This window comes from Spermophilus citellus (assembly GCF_964194105.1).
Source record: "Spermophilus citellus genome assembly, chromosome: 15".
NCBI classification, from domain to species: Eukaryota; Metazoa; Chordata; class Mammalia; order Rodentia; family Sciuridae; genus Spermophilus; species Spermophilus citellus.
The window spans coordinates 86,291,289-86,310,602 of NC_138195.1; the positions used below are offsets into that span (position 1 = coordinate 86,291,289).

The 19,314-nt window shown below is 47.5% G+C and overlaps 1 protein-coding gene across 1 annotated transcript; it reads right to left on the bottom strand.

Moving 5' to 3' along the window:
* Positions 1-910: 910 nt before the first annotated feature.
* On the bottom strand, positions 911-18,876 carry SFXN4 (sideroflexin 4). Its single transcript, XM_081267768.1, has 14 exons — positions 18,609-18,876; positions 17,062-17,127; positions 15,229-15,303; positions 14,809-14,835; positions 14,668-14,722; positions 13,452-13,477; positions 12,323-12,376; positions 12,184-12,240; positions 11,954-12,019; positions 10,752-10,830; positions 9,814-9,929; positions 6,311-6,396; positions 5,074-5,191; positions 911-2,386 (listed from the first exon to the last, which is right to left on the bottom strand). The coding sequence occupies exons 1-14, from the start codon at positions 18,645-18,647 to the stop codon at positions 2,309-2,311; spliced, it is 942 nt and encodes a 313-aa protein (XP_081123894.1). The 5' UTR covers positions 18,648-18,876; the 3' UTR covers positions 911-2,308.
* Between the last annotated feature and the right edge of the window lie 438 nt (positions 18,877-19,314).

Consider the following 19,314-nt stretch of genomic DNA (forward strand, 5'->3'; position numbering starts at 1 on the left):
GATCCCCCTGCCTCAGCTTCCCAAATCATTGGGATTACAAGTATATACCACTGCACCCAGCCCATTCCCCCTGTGTGCCCCCAACCCTAACCTCTGACCAGTACTGGGGATTGAATCCAGAGCCTCACACATGCTAGGCAAGTGGTCTACCGTGGATCTACATCCCCAGCTCTTTTTATTTTGAGACAGGGTGTTAACAAAGTTGCCCAAGCTGACCTTAAACTTGTGATCCTGCTGCCTCAGCCTTCTGGGTAGCTGGGATTACAGGATGTGCCACTGCACCCACCTCCTTTTTTCCATCTTGATCTCTACCTTTAAAGTAAGCCTGTGGCCAGACTGAGCCATCCAGTAGGTAATTTTTACTGGTTTTGTTCTATAGGCTTCTGTAAAACTCCTTTTTACTAAGTTTGGAAATAACTGTTATTCTAACCAAGGGAAAAGTGAGTCACAGAAACATTCTTTGGTGGTCTGGGTAGGGCATTTGGAGACATTGCTCCAGTACCCAAGTGTGTGGACACCTCTGTGCCATGCCCTGGGCTATATCCTGGGGCTACCCTGATAGCAACAGTCCCTGCTCTGCAGGCACATGAAGTCTTTCTGGGGGGAATAGGATCAGCCAACAGGTTGTACTTCATTGTGGCCAGACTTAAATCCCACATAGGAAACATGGGGCACTATGGGAGCACCAGGCAGGGACATAGAGTTCAGCACTGTGAATCCTGGAAGCCTCCTGGAGGCAGCAACTGTCCAAACCCAGAGCAGAGGGAAGAGCTTATGTGAAGGCCCAGAGGAGACCAGAGCCCATGGAGAAACAATGAGGAGAGATGAGTAAGGCAGAAGCTCCTGTGGGGCATGGCAAGGCATGGACTTGACACACTGGGTAGCTTCTCAGGCATGGTTTAGAAAAGCAGGCTGGTGCATGGACTGGCTGGAGCTGGGCTGCCGCAGTCTGGCTGGGCACAATTCAGGAGCCACTTGTCAAAAGAAATGAACTTTATTTTTAGAACCACACAAAACAGCTCCTCAGGAAAAACCCTCAGAGCCCAACTGCCACCACCGGCTTCCCACCAGCCTCCCCCCCTCCCACAATCCTCCTGTTCTTGAGGCTGATTGGCTGGGCCGCATGGGTGGAGCCAAAGAAGTCCCCCAATGAGCAGCTCCGTGGTCTGAAAGGGCAGGGAAACAGCCCAATGAGCATCACCGCAGAGGAGCCAATCAGCTAGATGTTGCTGGGGCCACTGTGAGCCAATCATCAGCCGGCAGCTGGAAGTTTGCTGGGGCCCCTTGGGCTGTGGCTCTCAACACTGGGCAGCAGATGAGGAGCACCAGCAGGGGGGACTGCTGCACTGAGCTTAGCTGGCAGCAGAGATCATGAAGTGTTCTGGACTCTTGACTAGATGGGCCAATCTGCTGACCAGGAGGGAGGGGGAGGGGGTTAAGGCCACCAGGGCTCCTGTCCACACAGCCAGTGTGAGGAGTCCATGGGCATCCCAAGAGCCAGGTGCAGCAGGCAGCTGGATAAGAGCCTCAGGACCAGGACTGTCATAGGGCCCAGCATGGTGGCAGTGAGGCCTTTGGGTGGCACTGGTGACAGCAGTCTCGGCAGAATGGAAGCTGGGCTGATGCAGTGCGCACTGACTGTGGATGGATTTTTGCTTTTTTAATGAGGCAGTTTAAATGCTCCTGGGGAGGAGCCAGCAGAGAGGGAGGCTGAGGCCAGAGGGGACCGCAGAGGCTGTAGTGCAAGGCCCTGAGGCCTGAAGGGAGGAGCCCAAAACCTAGGGACAGGTAACCTTATATGGACAGGCTGGGTGTGAGTGGAGGAGGTTTGCTAATTGGGCGCCAACCAGGAGGTCACTGCTGGCCAACATCCTTGGTTTTCCATGGAAGGAGGCAGAGAGCCTCCTGTCAGTGCGCAGCGGGTACAGCACAGTGGGCAGCATAGAAGGACTTGCAGGTTGTCCAGGATGGAGTGAGCTGAGGAGGGAAACAGGGCTGCTTGCGCTTATCTGGAGATGGGATGTCATTTTAGTGCCCACCTCCTGGGCCAGGTGCACCCTTCATTGTACTGTTTCAATATTCAACTTTAGACAAAGTTCATTAGTAGCTGCACAGTCCTCCCACAGGCTGCTGCTGGACAGCAGCCTCACGTGGGGTGTTGGTCAGGACACACTCCCATCACTTCTTCCACCAGCCTCAAAGTCCCTAGAAGTCATCCTGCTTCTAGAGGTTCTCAGGGTTTTGTGAACTGAAACCTGGAGGGCAGGGAGGTCTTCAAGCAGGAGCCAGAATCACTTATACCTGGCGCCTACACCCCTCTGTTATAGAACAGTTCTGTTTCTTCCGTCAAAGCCTGAATTTCCTCTTCAAGTTTACTGTACTTTATCTGAAAAACAAAGTTAAATCCTCAATATTTACACTCTGACTTCTGCTTTAGAAATCAAGTTTTTAAAAAGCATTTTCTGAGAGTAACCATTTCACTCAGTCCATCTCTTTCAGTGATATCTAACCAATAGCAAAAAGGATCACCTAACTTCTTAAAAACTTGTTAATGGAACATTTCAGTTGTAAACAAATGTAGATGGGGTGCAATGGTGCAGGCCTGTAATCCCAGTAGCTTGGGAGGCTGAGGCAGAAGGATCACAAGTTCAAAGCCAGTCTCAGCAATTTAATGAGGCCCTAAGCAACTTAGTGAAAGCCTGTCTCAAAAAATGAAAAGGGGGGTTGGGGTTGTGGCTCAGTGGTAGAGCACTTGCCTAGCATGTGTGAGGCCCTGTTAATCCTCAGCACCACATAAATATAAATAAATAAAATAAAGGTATTGTGCCATCTATAGCAAAGTATTTTTTTAAAAAATGAGGGGTTGTAGCTCAGCAGTAGAGTGCTTGCCTAGCATGTACAGGTCATGGATTTGATCCTCAGTACCACATGAAAATAAATAAATAAAATAAAGTTATTATGTCCAACTACAACTGAAAAATAAATATTAAAAAGAAAAGGGCTAGGAATGTGGCTCGGTGGTTAAACATCTCTGGTACGATAAAACAACCAACCAAAAAATGTAGAAAGAATATAATGGTCCTTCATGTGCTTATCACTCAGCAACAACCATTCACAAGCTGCTGGTCTTACTTCCTTGAGCACCTCCCACACCCAGAAATGGGAGCTTTTTGTTGTTGATATGTTGTTGGGGGCACGGTTACCAGGGACACTTAACCTCTGAGTCACATCCCCAGCCCTTTTTGTTTTTTATTTTGAAATAGGATCTCACAAAGTTGCTAAGCCTGGCCTTGAACTTATCATCCTCCTTCCTCAGCCTCCTGGGTTGCTAGGATCACAGGTGTGCACAACCAGGCCTGGATTTTCTTGAGTATTTTGAGGGAATTCTCAGATGTACCATTTTACTTACAAATACTTCAGTATGAAATTTCAAATGATTAAAAAACTCTTCCATGTAGTTATAGAACTATTGTGCTATTATCACACCTAACAAAATGAACAGCTATCCCTTCACACCATCCAATACCCATCTCTAGGCCCATGAGACTATAGGTGGTGGCCGGCAAAGCTCTGGAGGGACAAACTCCCAGGCCAGTTCTAGAAGGCAATGCAGCCTCTGGCCTTCCTGAGATGCCCTGGGCACTGAACCCCTCCCACCCTTGGGCTTCTGTGAATGCAGTTGGTCACCCAAGATGGGACAGGGAGGTAAGGACCCCCAATAGCCCAGGACAGGCATTAGGTACCTCCATACCCACTCAGCAACAACCATTCACAAGCTGCTGGTCTTACTTCCTTGAGCACCTCTCACACCCAGAAAAGGGAGCTTTTTGTTGTTGATATTGTTGGGGGCAGGTATTTTCAAGGTCCAGCAGATCTTGGTGCTTGGGGCCACACCTGGAGATGGACTCCACTTCCTGCCTCTGGTCTCTTGAGATTTCCACACTCAACCCACTATCCTTCCTGAAAACACCCATGAGAGACTATTACCTGTCCCCCAATGTCTGTTCTCTTCTTCCCCAGCAGCAGAATTTTAAATAGGTATAGAATAAATATATAAAGAACAACCCTTTTCTGAGACACTGTTACTATTACCTTGGACTCTCTTCAATAGGTAAGGAAACAGAAAATTGACCAAGATAATGGAAAAGCTGGGAATTTGAATCCAAGCAGTCATTACAAATTAAATTACAATATATTATAAACTGTCTCTAGAACTGTGCTATCACAGTAGCCACTAGCTACATGTGAGCACATAGGTTAAAATTAAATTTAACAGGGCTGGGGATGTGGCTCAAGCGGTAGCGCGCTCGCCTGGCATGCGTGCGGCCCGGGTTCGATTCTCAGCACCACATACCAACAAAGATGTTCTGTCCGCCGAGAACTAAAAAATAAATATTTTTTTTTTTTTTTTTTTTAAAGAGAGAGTGAGAGAGGAGAGAGAGAGAGAATTTTTAATATTTATTTTTTAGTTCTCGGCGGACACAACATCTTTGTTGGTATGTGGTGCTGAGGATCGAACCCGGGCCGCACGCATGCCAGGCGAGCACGCTACCGCTTGAGCCACATCCCCAGCCCTTAATTTTTATTTTTAATATTTATTTTTTAGGGGCTGGGGATGTGGCTCAAGCGGTAGCACACTCCCCTGGCATGGGTGTGGCCCTGGGTTCGATCCTCAGCACCACGTACAAAGATGTTGTGTCTGCCAAAAACTAAAATGCAAATAAAATATTAAAAAAAAAAGAAAAGAAAAACAGAATCCAGGGCTAGTGTTGTGGCACAGTAGTAGACGGCTTGCCTAGCACATGTGAGGCACTGGGTTTGATACTCAGCACCACATAAATAAATAAATAAACAAAATAAAGCCACTATGTCCATCTACAACTAACAATATTTTTTAAAAAGACAGAATTCAAAACGACAAGATATTTGGGAAATGGAATTATGTCTAAATATTATTTTGTTTTATACTTTGATAAAGTTTGTATTAAAAAAATAATAACTTATATTACTCTCATGATCATGAAATAAAATCCCATTTTCCCTCTGAGAAGAAATCAGAGACAGGGGACTTACCTGTCCAATTTGTGGAAACATACTGAAAGACACGGGCACCATCACCCCCATCACCAGGAGAGTACAGGACAGTTTTAGGGTCCATAAGGATTGTGGATTTTGCAGGAAAAACTGGGTTCTAGAAGACACCAGGTAAAGCTCACAAATTTTACTAAACATTTTGGGGCTGGCCTGCTCTCATGGTGGCTAATCCCGCCTCCTGTGTAACTGCAGGCCCAGGCCTTGGTTACCATACAACCCATGAGCAGGCAGTGAAGCAGCCACACTGGCAGCTCAACATGCAGCAGCGCTAGGAGATGAGTGCTCCTGCCCTTGCTCATCCGACCCCAGAGCCTGGGAGGTCTGTGTGGTCACCAACCCCTCCACAGAAACGAGGAAACAGAAGCACTGGGTTTTGTTCAGGTAAAGCAACCTGCCCAAAGCCCCACAGCACAAAAGGTCAGACTCCAGAGCCTCCATTGGTCCAGACAAGGATGTGACACTGACCTTGACCTTGGGAGAGTGTAAGAGACAGTGTAACATGCATGGAACCCCAGCACAGTGGTCTGAGACCAGGATCTGGTGGAAGCTGTACCCTCCTGCCTCAGCCTCCAGGTCTCTGGGATTATAGGAATGTGCCACCATGCCTGGCTCTCAAGCTCATTTAAAACCTGCTCAGTGGGGGGAGAGGGGAGCTTGAGCAAAGTTCATAGCACATCAGAGCTGGGCAAACCTGCAAATCATCCAAATCTATCATTCTAGAAGTAAAGGAATGTGGCTCAGAGAGTCCTCTGACATGCCCAAGGACACAGAGCAGACTCAGGGCAGGGCCTGGGCTAGCTTCCAGGATTGCTGCAATGTGCATCTCTGGATTTCCACACCTCCCCTGATCAATCATCTTAACTCTGAGAGGTGCTTAGCAGGAAGTTCACTGAAGCCCCCTCCTCCCACTCTCCCTCTAGTCTCAGTATCAGACAAGTTTTATAAGGGGTTTGACCTTCAAAATGTTATTCCTACTTGGGGAGATGAATGTCCCTCTTACCTTGTTTCTTTTTGGTACCAGGAATTGAACCCAGGGATACTAACCACTGAGCCACATCCCAGCCTTTTTTATTTTTTATTTTGAGACAGGGTCTCACTAAATTGCTTGGGGCCTCACTAAGTTGCTAAGGCTGGCTTTGAACTTGGGATCCTCCTGCCTCAGCCCCCTGAGCTGCTGAGATTACAGGCATGTGCCACTGTGCCCAGCCCCTCTTACCTTTTAAAAAAGTAGGTGAAGACTTCAGGAATAAAAGCCGAGGTCCCAAACAGCACTGCCCTGGAGACTGCTGTTTCTCTAACAGCCTGATAAAGACACAAAGAGAACAGCTTAGGACACCGAGTGAAATGAAAGGTCTTGTGACAGAGATGAGCCAACACAACTCCCTTTCCCACCCAGAAAAAGAAGGCACTGGAAATAAGTGAGTGACACTTTCACTGTCCTCTCCAGGCCAGGCGCAGCAGGATGGCAGGGCTGGCGCCAGGAGGAGTAAAAGAGGATTTACTTCCCAAACCCACAAATGTCTCCATCAGGCCACAGAACCACCCAAATGAGCTCCCACCACGTAGGAACCAAGGCAGCTTCCAGACAAAGCCTCAGAACCAGATGGCAGCCTCACTGGAGGGAACCTTGGATCTGCCCCTTCTGTTCACGGTGTAATTTCCTCTCAACCCAGGTCTCTGCCTCAGAGCCTAGACCTGGACCTGCTCCCCAGGGGTTCCTTCCTACCCATGGGGATGTCAGCAGAAGCCCAGCTGAGTATGCTGCTACAGCACTGCCCCTCTCAAGACCAAATGTCAGGACCCAGCCCTCACCTGTGGGATAGAAAGTGTTCTACAGGACCAGGGGGCAGCTCAGTGGTAGAGGCTTGCCAGCACACCCAGAACCATGGGGAAAATTTTTTTTTTAAAGTGTCATCTTTTGGGGCTGGGAATGTGGCTCAGGCAGTAGCACGCTCGTCTGGCATGCGTGCGGCCCGGGTTCGATCCTCAGCACCACATACCAACAAAGATGTTGTGTCTGCCGAGAACTAAGAAATAAATATTAAAAAAAAAATTTTCTCTCTCTCTCTCACTCTCTCTTTAAAAAAAAAATAATAAATATTAAAAAAAAAATAAAAAATAAAGTGTCATCTTTTTTCTCTACTGTATCTTGCTCTATGTGTTAAATATTAAACATTAAATTCCATATATTAAGTCAGGTGCAGTGGTGCACGCCTGTATCCCAGCAAACCAGGAGGCTGAGGCAGGAGGATCACAAGTTCAAGGTCAGTCCCAGCAATTTTAGAGAGACCCTAAGCTTAGCAAGACCCTGTCTCAAAATTAAAAAAATAAATAAAAAAGGCTGGGGATGTGGCCCAGTGGTTAAGCACTCATGGGTTCAATCCCTGGTACACACACACACACACACACACACACACACACAAATTCCATATGTTAAACACTTAATGGTATAATTGTATGGATTATAAGCACAAAACCATGAATTCTTGAGCGCAATTTTAGGGACTCTGAAGAGAATATCTGACTATAAAATGGTTCACATGTTAACTTTTTTCGTACCAGGGATTGAACCCAGGGGAGCTTTGCCACTGAGCTGCATTAGCCCTTATTATTTTTTAAAATGGCTGGTCTCAAACCTGTGATCTTCCTGCCTCAGCCTCCTGAGTCAGGACTATGTTGTTGTGCCTAGCTTTCACATGTTAACTTCAGAGCCAGCCCCTGAGCAGACAAGCAGCACTGTCCTGTGCTCAAGAACAGGCAAGAGCTGGGGACGTGGCTCAGTGGAAGGACACTTGTTTAGCATGTGTGAGGCCCTGGCTTCCACCCCTAATACCACCAAAAAAATGTACAGGCACACCTTTCCCACCTCCCCTGCGCTCCTTCCGCCCCTTGCTGTTTTCCAGACTTGGTACAACCTCCCTTCCCAGGCTCCTCTCCTGGGGCCTGCGGCCTGCCCTCTGCTCATACCACCACCCACAGACCGTAACAACACACACCCACACTGGGCTCCAGGCGTCCCTGGGCAGGGATGGCCCTTCCCCACACAAGATCAGAAGGAGCTGAGAGGGTCATTTTTAAAATAAGTTTCAAGAACATGAAGTAAAATCCTTTGGCTTCAGGAAAAGAACAGGGGCTGCTGAGCATGGCGTTTCCACGCTGGTGGGCAAGATGCCTCTGTCCACCTGTCCTGTGTGTAAAACAGAAGGACATTTCAAACAAGATGCCCGACATGGGTAGACTCACCCCTGTTTGCAAGTGAGTGGCTTACAAGGCCAGGGGGGAACAACTGGGACCGACCTCCTGAAATCTGATCCCAGGTGCCTTATTACAATCAGATATTGCTGGTTACGCAGTTTCTGAAATTTTAGCCAAACAAAATAAGCCTTTCAGTGACAGGGAAACACAGAAGACTGCTTACGCTTACGCACAGTGGCAGACACTATTCCTAAGAGACAAATACTTTTTTTTTTTTAAAGCACATTATCAAGCCTTTTTTTTTTTTTTTCCCTCAATTGGCCCTTATGCAAGAAATGAAATTTCTGCTGGTGAGACAGACTCAGTGTCTGTCAGGCCTGAGCTCCCTGCCCTTGGGAGCCTGGGTGGGTTCTCCTGGAAGCAGAGGTTCTCACTGATAAGGGCTTGGGTCTCCAGAGCCCAGCAGTGCCAGGCAAGCAGGAGGAGCTAGGCGGCCATGTGCTGATTACTACTGGCTCTCGCTCTTCAGCTGTATGAATGGCTCAAGGCAATACCACCACCTGGGAGTTAAAACTGAGTGGAAAATCAAGCATGCACGAGACCCTGGGGTCACTTCCCAGTATTGGAAAAAAAAAAACAGAAAAAAAATCTATATGCATATTTATACATATATGTAATGTATTTATACGTATATAAGTACACATACACATACATCTGTGTATATAAACATGCATATGTATATGTATAAATATGGGCATATATGTATATGTGTGTATATGATTTTAAAAGTCCCTATCCAAAATGAAACTACCATAGACCATTCTAGTTTCTTATAAATGAAACACACATGGAGGCTACTTGCTGAATTGAACAAAAGAATAAACCAATGTTAAAAATGATTAATAACTGAGGACATTTAAATGAGTTTGACTTCAGAGGACTGGATTTCTTTCCCAGGCCCATCCTTGACAACAGACTGGTCTCTACAGATGAAGATGGTAGAGAAATCTACTGTGAGGTAGACAGAGAGCAGGAGGGCAGGGCAGGCTGGGAGGGGGTGGTCTCCAAGAGGGCCCCAGGCAGCACACGCTGATACTGAACGGAAGAAGGAGGCCTCACACTAGCTCCTACGATGCCCCCATGATGGTCAGACTTACAGACCAGCTTGGCAAAAGTACCCAGTTATTGAACCAGACATTAACCAAGCTGCTGATGTGGGGTGTTTTGCTATGGGATATGTTCACATCCACAATCTGTTGACACAAGGGAGAAGACCCTCCTCCATATGTGGATGGCCGCTAAAGACCTTAAGGGCAAAAACTGGTTTCCCAAAGAAGAAACTGCCTCAAGACGGAAGCACTGTCTAAACCAACGTGCCATCTTCTAAACTTCAGGGTGTAAAATGCAGAAACTCTTGGTGGCATGGGGTGGGGGATGGGAACAAGAAAAGAGGAAACAGAAAATCCAACTCTGCCCAAAGGGCCAGCAGCTCTTTGGAGCAGCTGAGCTCCAAAGTCCCTGTACCTTTCTTCCAGCTCTTCTGGAACGTCCTATGACATTGCCATCCTTGTCCATGACCTCAATCCCTCGGACAGGCTCCAAACTCCGAGAAGCAAAAACATTCATTCCACTGACTTGTGCTGTGGATGTTAGGAAAAGAACATGAAACCAAAGGAAGAGCTTCAGCTCAGAAAAAGGACATCTTTAAAGGGCTGTGTCCATTTCCAGCCCTTCTTGGACAGTTGCTTTCCTCCTGACCCTCAAATGGTCACCTCCCACAGGCCCAGCAGACCACTTAGGCTTTTGTAACATAATTTTTCCAATGATTTTATTCTGCCAACTCTTCAAACTGCTTTGATTCCCAAACCCAAATGTGCAACATGAACTAGTGAACTTGCAGGCTGGTGAACACAAAATATTCCGTGAATACCTCTGCCACCCCTTCTGGAGTCCGATCGCTAGGTTGGAATTCCTATACTAGTGCTTGCTTACTGTGTGACTCTCAGCAAGTGACTTAATCTCCCTGTGCCTCAGTCTCTTCGTAAGTGGGAAGAATATTTCCTACCCATAAGTTGCTGTCAGGATTAAGTGAAGAGGTGGAAATAGAGGGTTTGTGCAGATATTCGTTAGAACGTGGTACGTGGGGGCTGAGGGTCAGCTCCAGGGTAGAGTACTCGCCTAGCATGCATGTGGCCCTAGGTTTGATCCCTAGAACTGAAGGAAAAAAAATGTATTTGTGTTTCCAGGCTTGAGTTTGTCCTCTGAATTAAAAGGGTATCTACAGAGAAAGTGCCATCTCTCAAACCACAGACCCCATCTGGGCTTGGGGCCCTGGTAAGTTGCAGATGGTGGGGGCCATCAGTCTCAATGTGGCCCAGGGAGCCAGGGTGTCTGGAGACAGAGGAAAACTCAGAGCCCACAACAACAAGCAGAACTGCATGTGCCCAACCCTTATAACTCACCAAGAAAGAAAATCGGTAAGGCTCTTTTGATCCAAGGGTTATCCAGATGATACTTCATTTGTACCAAATGTGGAATTAACTAGAAAGAGAGAAAGATCCTTATTGCACGGAAACAAAAAAATCAGCCAAACACACCTAAAAGCAAAGCAAAAACTGACCTAGTCCCAGGGCAGATGGTGGCCAGTGAGTACATGCATTTTTTTTTTTTCTTTTAATGGTGCTGGGGACTGTACCCAGGGCCTTGCATGTGCTAGGTAAGTACTCTACCACTGAGCTACACTTCCAGCATTTTCACTTGTTTGAATTCTTATGACACTGAGGTGCTATCCTTGTTCATTCCATGAGTAGGCGAGGGCTTGCTTAGCTTATATACTTTGTCCAGAGTCAGAGAGCTGCAAAGGGCTTGAGTCAGGATGGGAATTCAGGCTTGTCTGACTCTGGTCCACATTTTTAACCATTTCAGTGTCTGGGCATTCAAAGCAACACATAACTTGAACAATACATCTGTGCAGCATAAGTTAATTTTTAAAAAGATAACAGTACTAAGTACAGTCATCCCTCAGTATCCATAGGGGATTAGTTCCAAGACTCACCCGGGATGTCAAAATCAGAGGCTTCTCCAGTCCCTTATATAAAATGACATATTATTTGCATATAACCTTACCCTATCCTTCCATAAACATACTTTAAATTATCTCCAGATTTTTTATAATGCCTAATACAAGGTAAATGTGATGTAAATAACTATCATACTACATTGTTTAGGGAATAATGACAAGAAGAAAAAAAGCATTTATATATGTTCAGTTCAGACACAATTTTAAAAAAAATATTTATTTTTTTTTTTAGTTGTAGTTGGACTCAATATCTTTATTTATCTTTTTGTGGTGCTGAGGATCGAACCCAGGGCCTCGCACGTGCTAGGTGAGTGCTCTACCGCTGAGCCACAACCTCAGCCCCTTGACACAATTTTTTTAAAATACTTTGAATCTACAGTTGGTTGAATACACAGATGTGAACGCAAAGGGCACACTGGGCATGCCTAGAAATTCAGGGTCCTGATTTTGAGGTGACAGGCCCACAGTCACTTTCCTATTCACACCTCCCGAGTCGTTTAGGTCAGAATATAAATTTATAATCAGAATAAAGCTTTTTTGATTCTGAGGAATAAAAAAGATTTGACAGGTTGTAAAAATACCTACCCCAAAGAAGGTCGAAGAAGCAATTACTCCTGCTCCTAATAATATTTTTGCTGGTAGACTGTGACTCTTAAGGAAAAGAGAAGTACATAGTTAGCAAATGCACAGTTTTGCCCAGCAAGAATAACTTAAGCAACAACAACAGAAACCTAAACCACACACACAGACAAAGGAAATAACCTCCAGAAGAAATAACCCCAAATCACGTCCCTTCTGGGTTTCAGGACACTCACGTAACTTGCGTTTCCGTTGACCATGGTGAACCCTGTGGTGTAGGCATATAAGGAAACCTGCAGAATGAAAGGCATGCAGGCCTCAGCCTGGTTTCAAGCACAACAGACCCCAACACCAGGAGACAGGAGGAGCTACTACCTGGGGTAAAATCATGGACTTCATCCCTTTTGCTGGCATCATTGACAAAAATACCTTAAAGAAGAAAATGGAGCAGAGTCGCACATGTCTGGAGGAGGCAGAGCTGGCAGCAGCACAGGACTTCCCAAGGGAGCCGCAGCACTGCGCCCCCCAGGGGCTGGGACAGCAGGAGGGTGGCAGGTGCATGACTGCCAGTGGACAAGCCCGGATGGGCGAGCGAGCACCCAGCAGGCCCTGAACCAAAGGCTCCGAGGACACTGGGAGCTCCTGCCAGCCCATGTACTTGCCAAGGAGGGAAACAGCGGGCAGGTGTGGCGCAGTGACCACCCAGGGATGTGACAAAGAGCACCTCCCTGTGGGAGGACGTTCCTGGAAGGGAGTTCAGTGTCCCAGCTGAGAAGCCCTGTGGGGGTGGCGGGGGGACTTAGGGAAAGAAGGTGCTATTAGTTTAGACCTGAATGTTTCCCAGAGGGACTGTAACTGTGTGTGTTAAAAGCTTGGTGACACTAGGAGGTTGTGGACACAAAGAGGTGGGCCTGGTGTGAGGTCTTTGTGTGACTGGGGGCATGACCTCAGAGAGGACTGTGAGACCCCAGTCTCTTCTCTTCTCTGTTTTGCTCACAGCTGCCACGAGGTGAGCAGTCCTGTTCCCCCCGGCACTTCCACTGTGCTGGGATGCCTCGCCCCAGGCCCAGGAGCAACGCAGCAACTGATCACGGACCAAGACCTTCAAAGCCAAAGTAAATCTTTTCTTTCATAAGCTGACTGACTATCTCAGGTATTTGTTCTAGTGACAGAGAGCTGACTGACACAAGAGGTAACAGACAATCACAGGAAGCCTGTGACTAGTTGCACATCTTAACTCACGGGCCTCTTCTATGGTGCTTTGTATAGTAAGAGACCTGAAAAAGGATACCCTGGTGACTTGGGCCTTCGAGAAGCCTGAGGCCTCACTGGTAAGTGGGGTGGGGGTGCCGATATAGGAACAGCAACAAAGGCCACAGGTAGGGTCCACAGCTATCATGTTTCAGGAAGGCCCAGGACAAGGATCCAGCACTGGGAGACGTGGCCAAGGTCAAGAGACAGTTTACATCCTCCCAAACCTTATAGTGAATGACGGCTTACTCACCGTGGGCACCGTCAAAGGCAGGAAAGCTGGCAGAGAAGAGCAGAGCATCAGTGACCATGGCTGCTAAGGCAGAGGTGGCCTCCAGGGTGCCACTCCCTGAAGGCCCTTCTCCAGCCTCCCCAGGGCTCAGGCCTCAGGGAACGATTTATACTCCTCACCTCACATAAAAATAACAACCAGGTGCACATGGCAGAAAGTTAAAACAGCACAGTACAGAAAGACCTAAGCAGAGGGCTGCCACCAGCCCTCCCAGGCCCTCTCCCTGAAGGCCAGCGGTGTACACACTTATCACCTTGCAGGTGAAGTCTGGGATGGTCTCTCAGAATGTCCACAAAGCCTCGCTTACAGATGGCCTTACCATCCACACAGGGTCACTATGCACTACCTGATGCTAAGTTTTCCCCCCTTAATGCTATTTTTTTGGTACTGGGGATTAAACCCAGGGTACTTAACTGCCGAGCCACATCCCCAGCCCTTTTTATTTTTTGAGACAGAGTCTCACTAAATTGCTGAGGGCCTTGCTATATTGCTGAGGCTGGCTTATAAGTGGCCCTTACAAGAGGCCAGCTTTGATCCTGCTTTGACAAGCTGCATCCTGGCTTGCTCCCGGGGCCTGAGGGTGCAGAGTGAGATTTACCCACAGGCCTGGTGCTTGTTCCAAAAGCCCAGATCTTTCCACAGGACTGAATCAGTTCTGGGCCCTGAGCCTGCTGTTCACTGTCAACACCAGACCTTTCAAGTATTCTTTTGAAGCTGTGGCTTCCAGAATTTCCACAGAAATCCCTTTAGGGAAAAAGTAGAATAAAATAGACCAAGCAATCAGGCAAGGTGGCACAGGCTATAATCCCAGAGACTAAGGAGACTGAGGCAGGAGGATTCTAAGTTCCAGGTCAGCCTTACAATTTAGCAAGACCCTGTCTCAAAAAATAAAAGGGATGTAGCTGAGCAATCGAGTGGGTTCAATCCCCAGTACCACAAAAAATAAAATAAATAAATAAAGCAGGCAGGGTTTTCTGCAAATTATATCTTCCAACACACTTCTTCTTCTTCTTTTTTTAGTTGTAGATAGACACAGTATCTTTATTTTTATTTATTTATTTTTTTATGTGGTGCTGAGGATTGAACCCAGGGTCTCACATGTTCCAGGCGAGTGCTCTAACACTGTGCTACAACTCCAGCCCTTCCCAACCCACTTCTGAAATGAGAACCAGCTCACCTGCAGGTCGGAAAAGAATGGGTATCAGCCTGCTGCTGTCAGGATGCACGGTTGACTTCAAAGGGACAGATGCAAAGGTTAGTTGGAGGTTTAGTTTTGTGATTTTAGGAGATTAAAAACTAGAAAGGAGCTGAAACTTACGAGGCTTCTTTTCCAAGCATTTTTAATCTAAAAAGAAAAAAAAAAAAAAAAAAAGAACAAGCAATAGCCTTTTTTTCGTACTGGAGATTGACCCAAAGGTGTTTTAACATTGAGTTGTATCCCCAGTCCTTTTAATTTTATTTAGAGACAGGGTCTTGCTAAGTTGCTGAGGCTGGCCTTGAACCTGTAATTCTCCTGCTTCAGCCTCCAGAGACACTGGGATTGTAACATGCCCAGTTCTATGTGGTTTATGAGATGGAATTCTAACTACATTTAATAAACTAACCCAGTTTTGCAAGGCTGATCCCTAGGTAGTATGTACAGTGACAAGACTGATGGCCAAAATGCCACCTGATTTCACACCATGCACAATGGAACCACCTAAAGGCAACTGGGCACAGCTGAGCACATGGGACATACCCTCTGGTCATCCACATCGAATCTGTATGCATCTTCACTGGTAAACAGCAGTTGCCTCGATTTTTCTATTTTTTCCTGTAATCAAGTACCAAGAAATCAGTCATCTCAATACTGTTCAGATTTTTACATACTGAAGAGTCACAACTCACCAGCACACACAGAGGAGTCATCAGTATTTTCGCTGCACACCTGATTTCAGTGTGCAGACTAAGGCTCTCTACCCTGAAATTTTCCATTAGGATGGTCCCACATGTCACTCAGATTTAAACCTTCCAGGTTCCTGGACAGCTCCAGCAGCAGCCCTGCTTGTGTGACCATTTCCCAGCTTGTTGACATCAACTACCTTCCTGGTTGCACAAATCAGAACACTGGCAGTGCCTCCTGTCTTACCTACCACAGGTCTAATCAGTTCAATTCCCTGAACTTTTCTTAATCTGAGAAAGAAAATCAAACACAAAGGACAATACAATCTTAGTTTGACTGCCTACTCTAATCCCCTTACCCAGCAGTAGCAACTGTGAAACATTCGGTTATATTTGCTTTCATTTTATTTTTCAAAACCAATTATTCCCTGCTATCACTACCACTACCCCCACCGGCCCCATCTCATCCCTCCCCATCCTATCAAAGGAAACCACCACTATGAGTTCAGGTTCAGGTATACCTTTCCAGTCCCTATTTTTATACTTACATATACACGAACACATGTATCCATTAACAAATAGATAGCATATACTTTCTGCATCTTGCTTTTTCCATGAAACTTTACAGACATCATGTTTTGTTTTGTTTTGTTTTGTGTGTATGTGTGTGTATGTGTATGTATCTAGTCGAACCCAAGGCCTTGTACATACCAGATAAGCACTCAACCAATGAGCTACATCCCCAGGCCTCAGTGTTTCACTAAGTGGAAACTTAGAATATATACTATGTTAAATGGAAAAACATAGGGCTGGGGGTGTGGCTCAGTGGTAAAGTGTTTGCCTAGCATGTGCAAGGCCTTGGGTTTGATCCCCAGCACCACAAAAAGACACACACACACACACACACACACACACAGAGAGATAACAAGTTCATCACTTTAAATGGCTATTCGGCGTGACCCTGCAAGGATATGCCACATTATCTATTTTCGTGCTGATGGGCACTCAGGTAGTTTCTGGCTTTTATAATAAAACTGTAAGAAACCTCTTGAGCATGAATATGCAAGTCTCCCTTAGTGTCATACCCTGAAGGGTTATTGGTGACAGGGCAACTCCTCTTCACGCCCAGGGACGCTGGTTCAAACCCTCATCTTTCATTGGGATGACGAGCCATCCTCAGAACGGCCTTGCCCTCATACTGACCCTTCTGGCTGTCACCACACAGAGACCAAACCCTCATCACCTGGCCTCAGAGGACAAATGCCAACCCTGCTCAATTCAGTGACACACAAAGTCCTGCAAGATCCTCTTCTTGCATCAAAGGCCAGTGACCTGGTGCTATCTGGCCTTCTGCCTTGGGCTTTGCTGACGGCCCCTTGCTGACAGTTCTGCCCACTGGCTCCCATGCCAGCCTTCTCTCACCGACCCAGACACAGCGTCCTGTTCCCTTGGGGCCTCGGTCAAGGCTGCTGACTGGCTCTGGCTGCCTGTCCTGCTACACAGAAAGATAGTCTCGATTCTTTCCGACTTTCTGACCCCAGATGCAGGCGTGCTATTCCCTGCTAACCAGATGTATGCTTATGTTTATCACTCTTTCAATCTAACAAGCCCATTTGAAAGGAATAAAACACACACACACACAATCTTCAAATTCAAAATAAATTCACCATCTCTGAAAACAAGAACTTACAATTGAAGTGATCAAGTTTGTAGGATCTAATAATTCTGTCCACTGAAGAAGCCTCTGAACAAAAGACTGAAGGAGAAAAGACCATAAGGGTTAACAGAAAAACAGACATATGGATACAGTAACAGTGAACTTCTTCTTTTCTTTTTAACTTATTATGGCCTTGTCTTGTGTTTTGCCTTTTAGAGGAATCACCTCCTGGAGTCCTCATAACATGCCCATTTTAGAGGTAAAGAAGCTGAGGCTTAGAAGGACTCCTGGATGGAGTCCAGGCAACAGCCAGGATCAGGCAGCAGTCTGTGACTGACCACTCAGGATCAAGCTGCCATCGAGTGTTAACATCCCAGACTCTGCAATCAAACACACCTGCGTTCACATCCCATATATGACCTCAGAGGAACAACCTAGAAGGTCTCAAAATCTCTTTCCTGGACCTCTGGTTTCTGTAAGGCTTATTAGTCCCAATAGTAAAGAACAGATAGACACTCCAGTAAAGCCTCAGTCAGTGCAGCTCAGATCACATGCAGAAAAGAGGCTCCCAACCAGGCCCCAGACTTTGCAGGGGTTCAGCCTTTAAGTCCTGGCTCTACCTAGAGAACTCGAATTCCTGGTCCACTCTCAAATTCTTCACCCAAAATAAAGCTAGGCCCTACTTTTAAGTCAAGGCTGCAAGGAATGCCTGGGGCCCCACTGTCCAGCTTGCCCTGTGTGTTATGGAGCACGGGATAGACTTAGGTATAGCAAACACACCTAGCTTTTAAGAACTGTACCAAAAATGAGTCTAATAATGGGAGGCTGAGACAAGAGGATCGCAAGTTCAAAGCCAGCCTCAGCATTAGCGAGGGCTAAGCAACTCAGTGAGACCCTGTCTCTAAATAAAACACAAAATAGGGCTGGGATGTGGCTCAGCGACTGAGTGTCCCTGGGTTCAATTCCTGGTACCAAAAAAAAAAAGTTTTTAAAATTACATGTTGAAATGCTATTTCACATCTGTTGGGGGTTAAAACATTATTAAAACTGGTTTCACCTGTTTCTTTGTACTTTTTAAATGAGGCTTCTGGAAAATTTTTAAGTACCTCTGTGGCTCAGGTCACATTTCTATCAGCCCTGGAACTTCCTGTGCAGGGACGACCTGGGGTCTCACTGAGTGGCTGGCCTATCAAGGGTGGGAGGCCAGGAATCCTGTTCAGACCAAACTGCTGCTGGGCAACTCAGGCCGCACACACCAGTAGGACCAAGCTGGGGGTGGGGGTGGGGGTGGGGGAATCTGGGTGGTGACCTTGTGGCGACCCTCCCCAGCCCAGTCTGGGGAATAAAGGATGCACACTAACAGCCGCCGTGGCCACCCGCAAGCTTGGGTTACCCCTCCGTCCCCCTTCCCGGGCCTGCGATGGTGGTGGGAGGGGGATGCATCCTCCAGGGCCATTCTGGGACTAGGGACAGGAGGCGCAGGGCAGCCACGTGGGCCGCCAAGGTCGCCAGGGCCAGGTGGCTTCCACACGGCGCGCGGCGCGCCCTCCCCGCCCCCAGCCGCGCGGGCCCGGGCGTACTCGGCGTTCCGCGATCCAGAAGCGCACGTTGGGCTCCATGCGTCTGGCGGCGCTGGCCTCGCGCTTCCTCCTCTTGCTGGGACCTACGTAGGGTTGGAGTGGCCGTCGCCGCCAGGCCGGGCGCGGAGGAGGAGCTGGGCAGCGTGCCCCGCCCACACCCGCGCGCGCGCCGCTTCATGTCACCGCGCGCACGCGCCCCGGCTCCGCGCCGGGTTCCAAAGAGCCGGCTACTCCCGAGGGCAAAGTCTGCAGATCCCGCTCCGCACCTTAGCGGGTCCTACCAGGCCCGGTCACGTGGGGAATCTCAGTACTTGTCGAGAAGACCCTGGAAGCAATGCGAGGGACCGTCCACAACCTTGCCCTCCGCTCCTGCCGCACCTTCCACCGTGCGCCCGAGCTTTTGGACATTACCCGCGAAAATCCCTTCAGTTGCCCTTATTGTCCGGTGCGCACTTGGTGGATACAGTCTGCAAAGCCCAGTGAAAAATGAAAGCGACGCACTCACAACTGCAAAAGGGCAAAGGCGGAATATTAAACCCAGGGTAGAGACCTGCTGCCAGTCCCTGGCATCTGGCTCTGGGTTCATTGTTTTCCAGCGTTTGGCCAAATCTACTTCTTTGGTTGAATGCCAGATTAATTACCATTTGTAGAGGAAAATGTCTTCCCTCCTCTGTCCCATCCCTGTCCTCCATCATCAGGGTGGGTG

Coding starts and splice junctions, on each gene's coding strand:
- SFXN4 (XM_081267768.1), bottom strand. CDS start 18,647: ATGGAGCCCAACGTGCGCTTCTGGATCGCGGAACGCCGA. Junction 12,020..12,183: donor TCAACGGAAACGCAAGTTAC/GTGAGTGTCCTG, acceptor CTTTTCCTTAAG/AGTCACAGTCTACCAGCAAA. Junction 5,192..6,310: donor TTCACCTACTTTTTTAAAAG/GTAAGAGGGGCT, acceptor GGTGTCTTCTAG/AACCCAGTTTTTCCTGCAAA.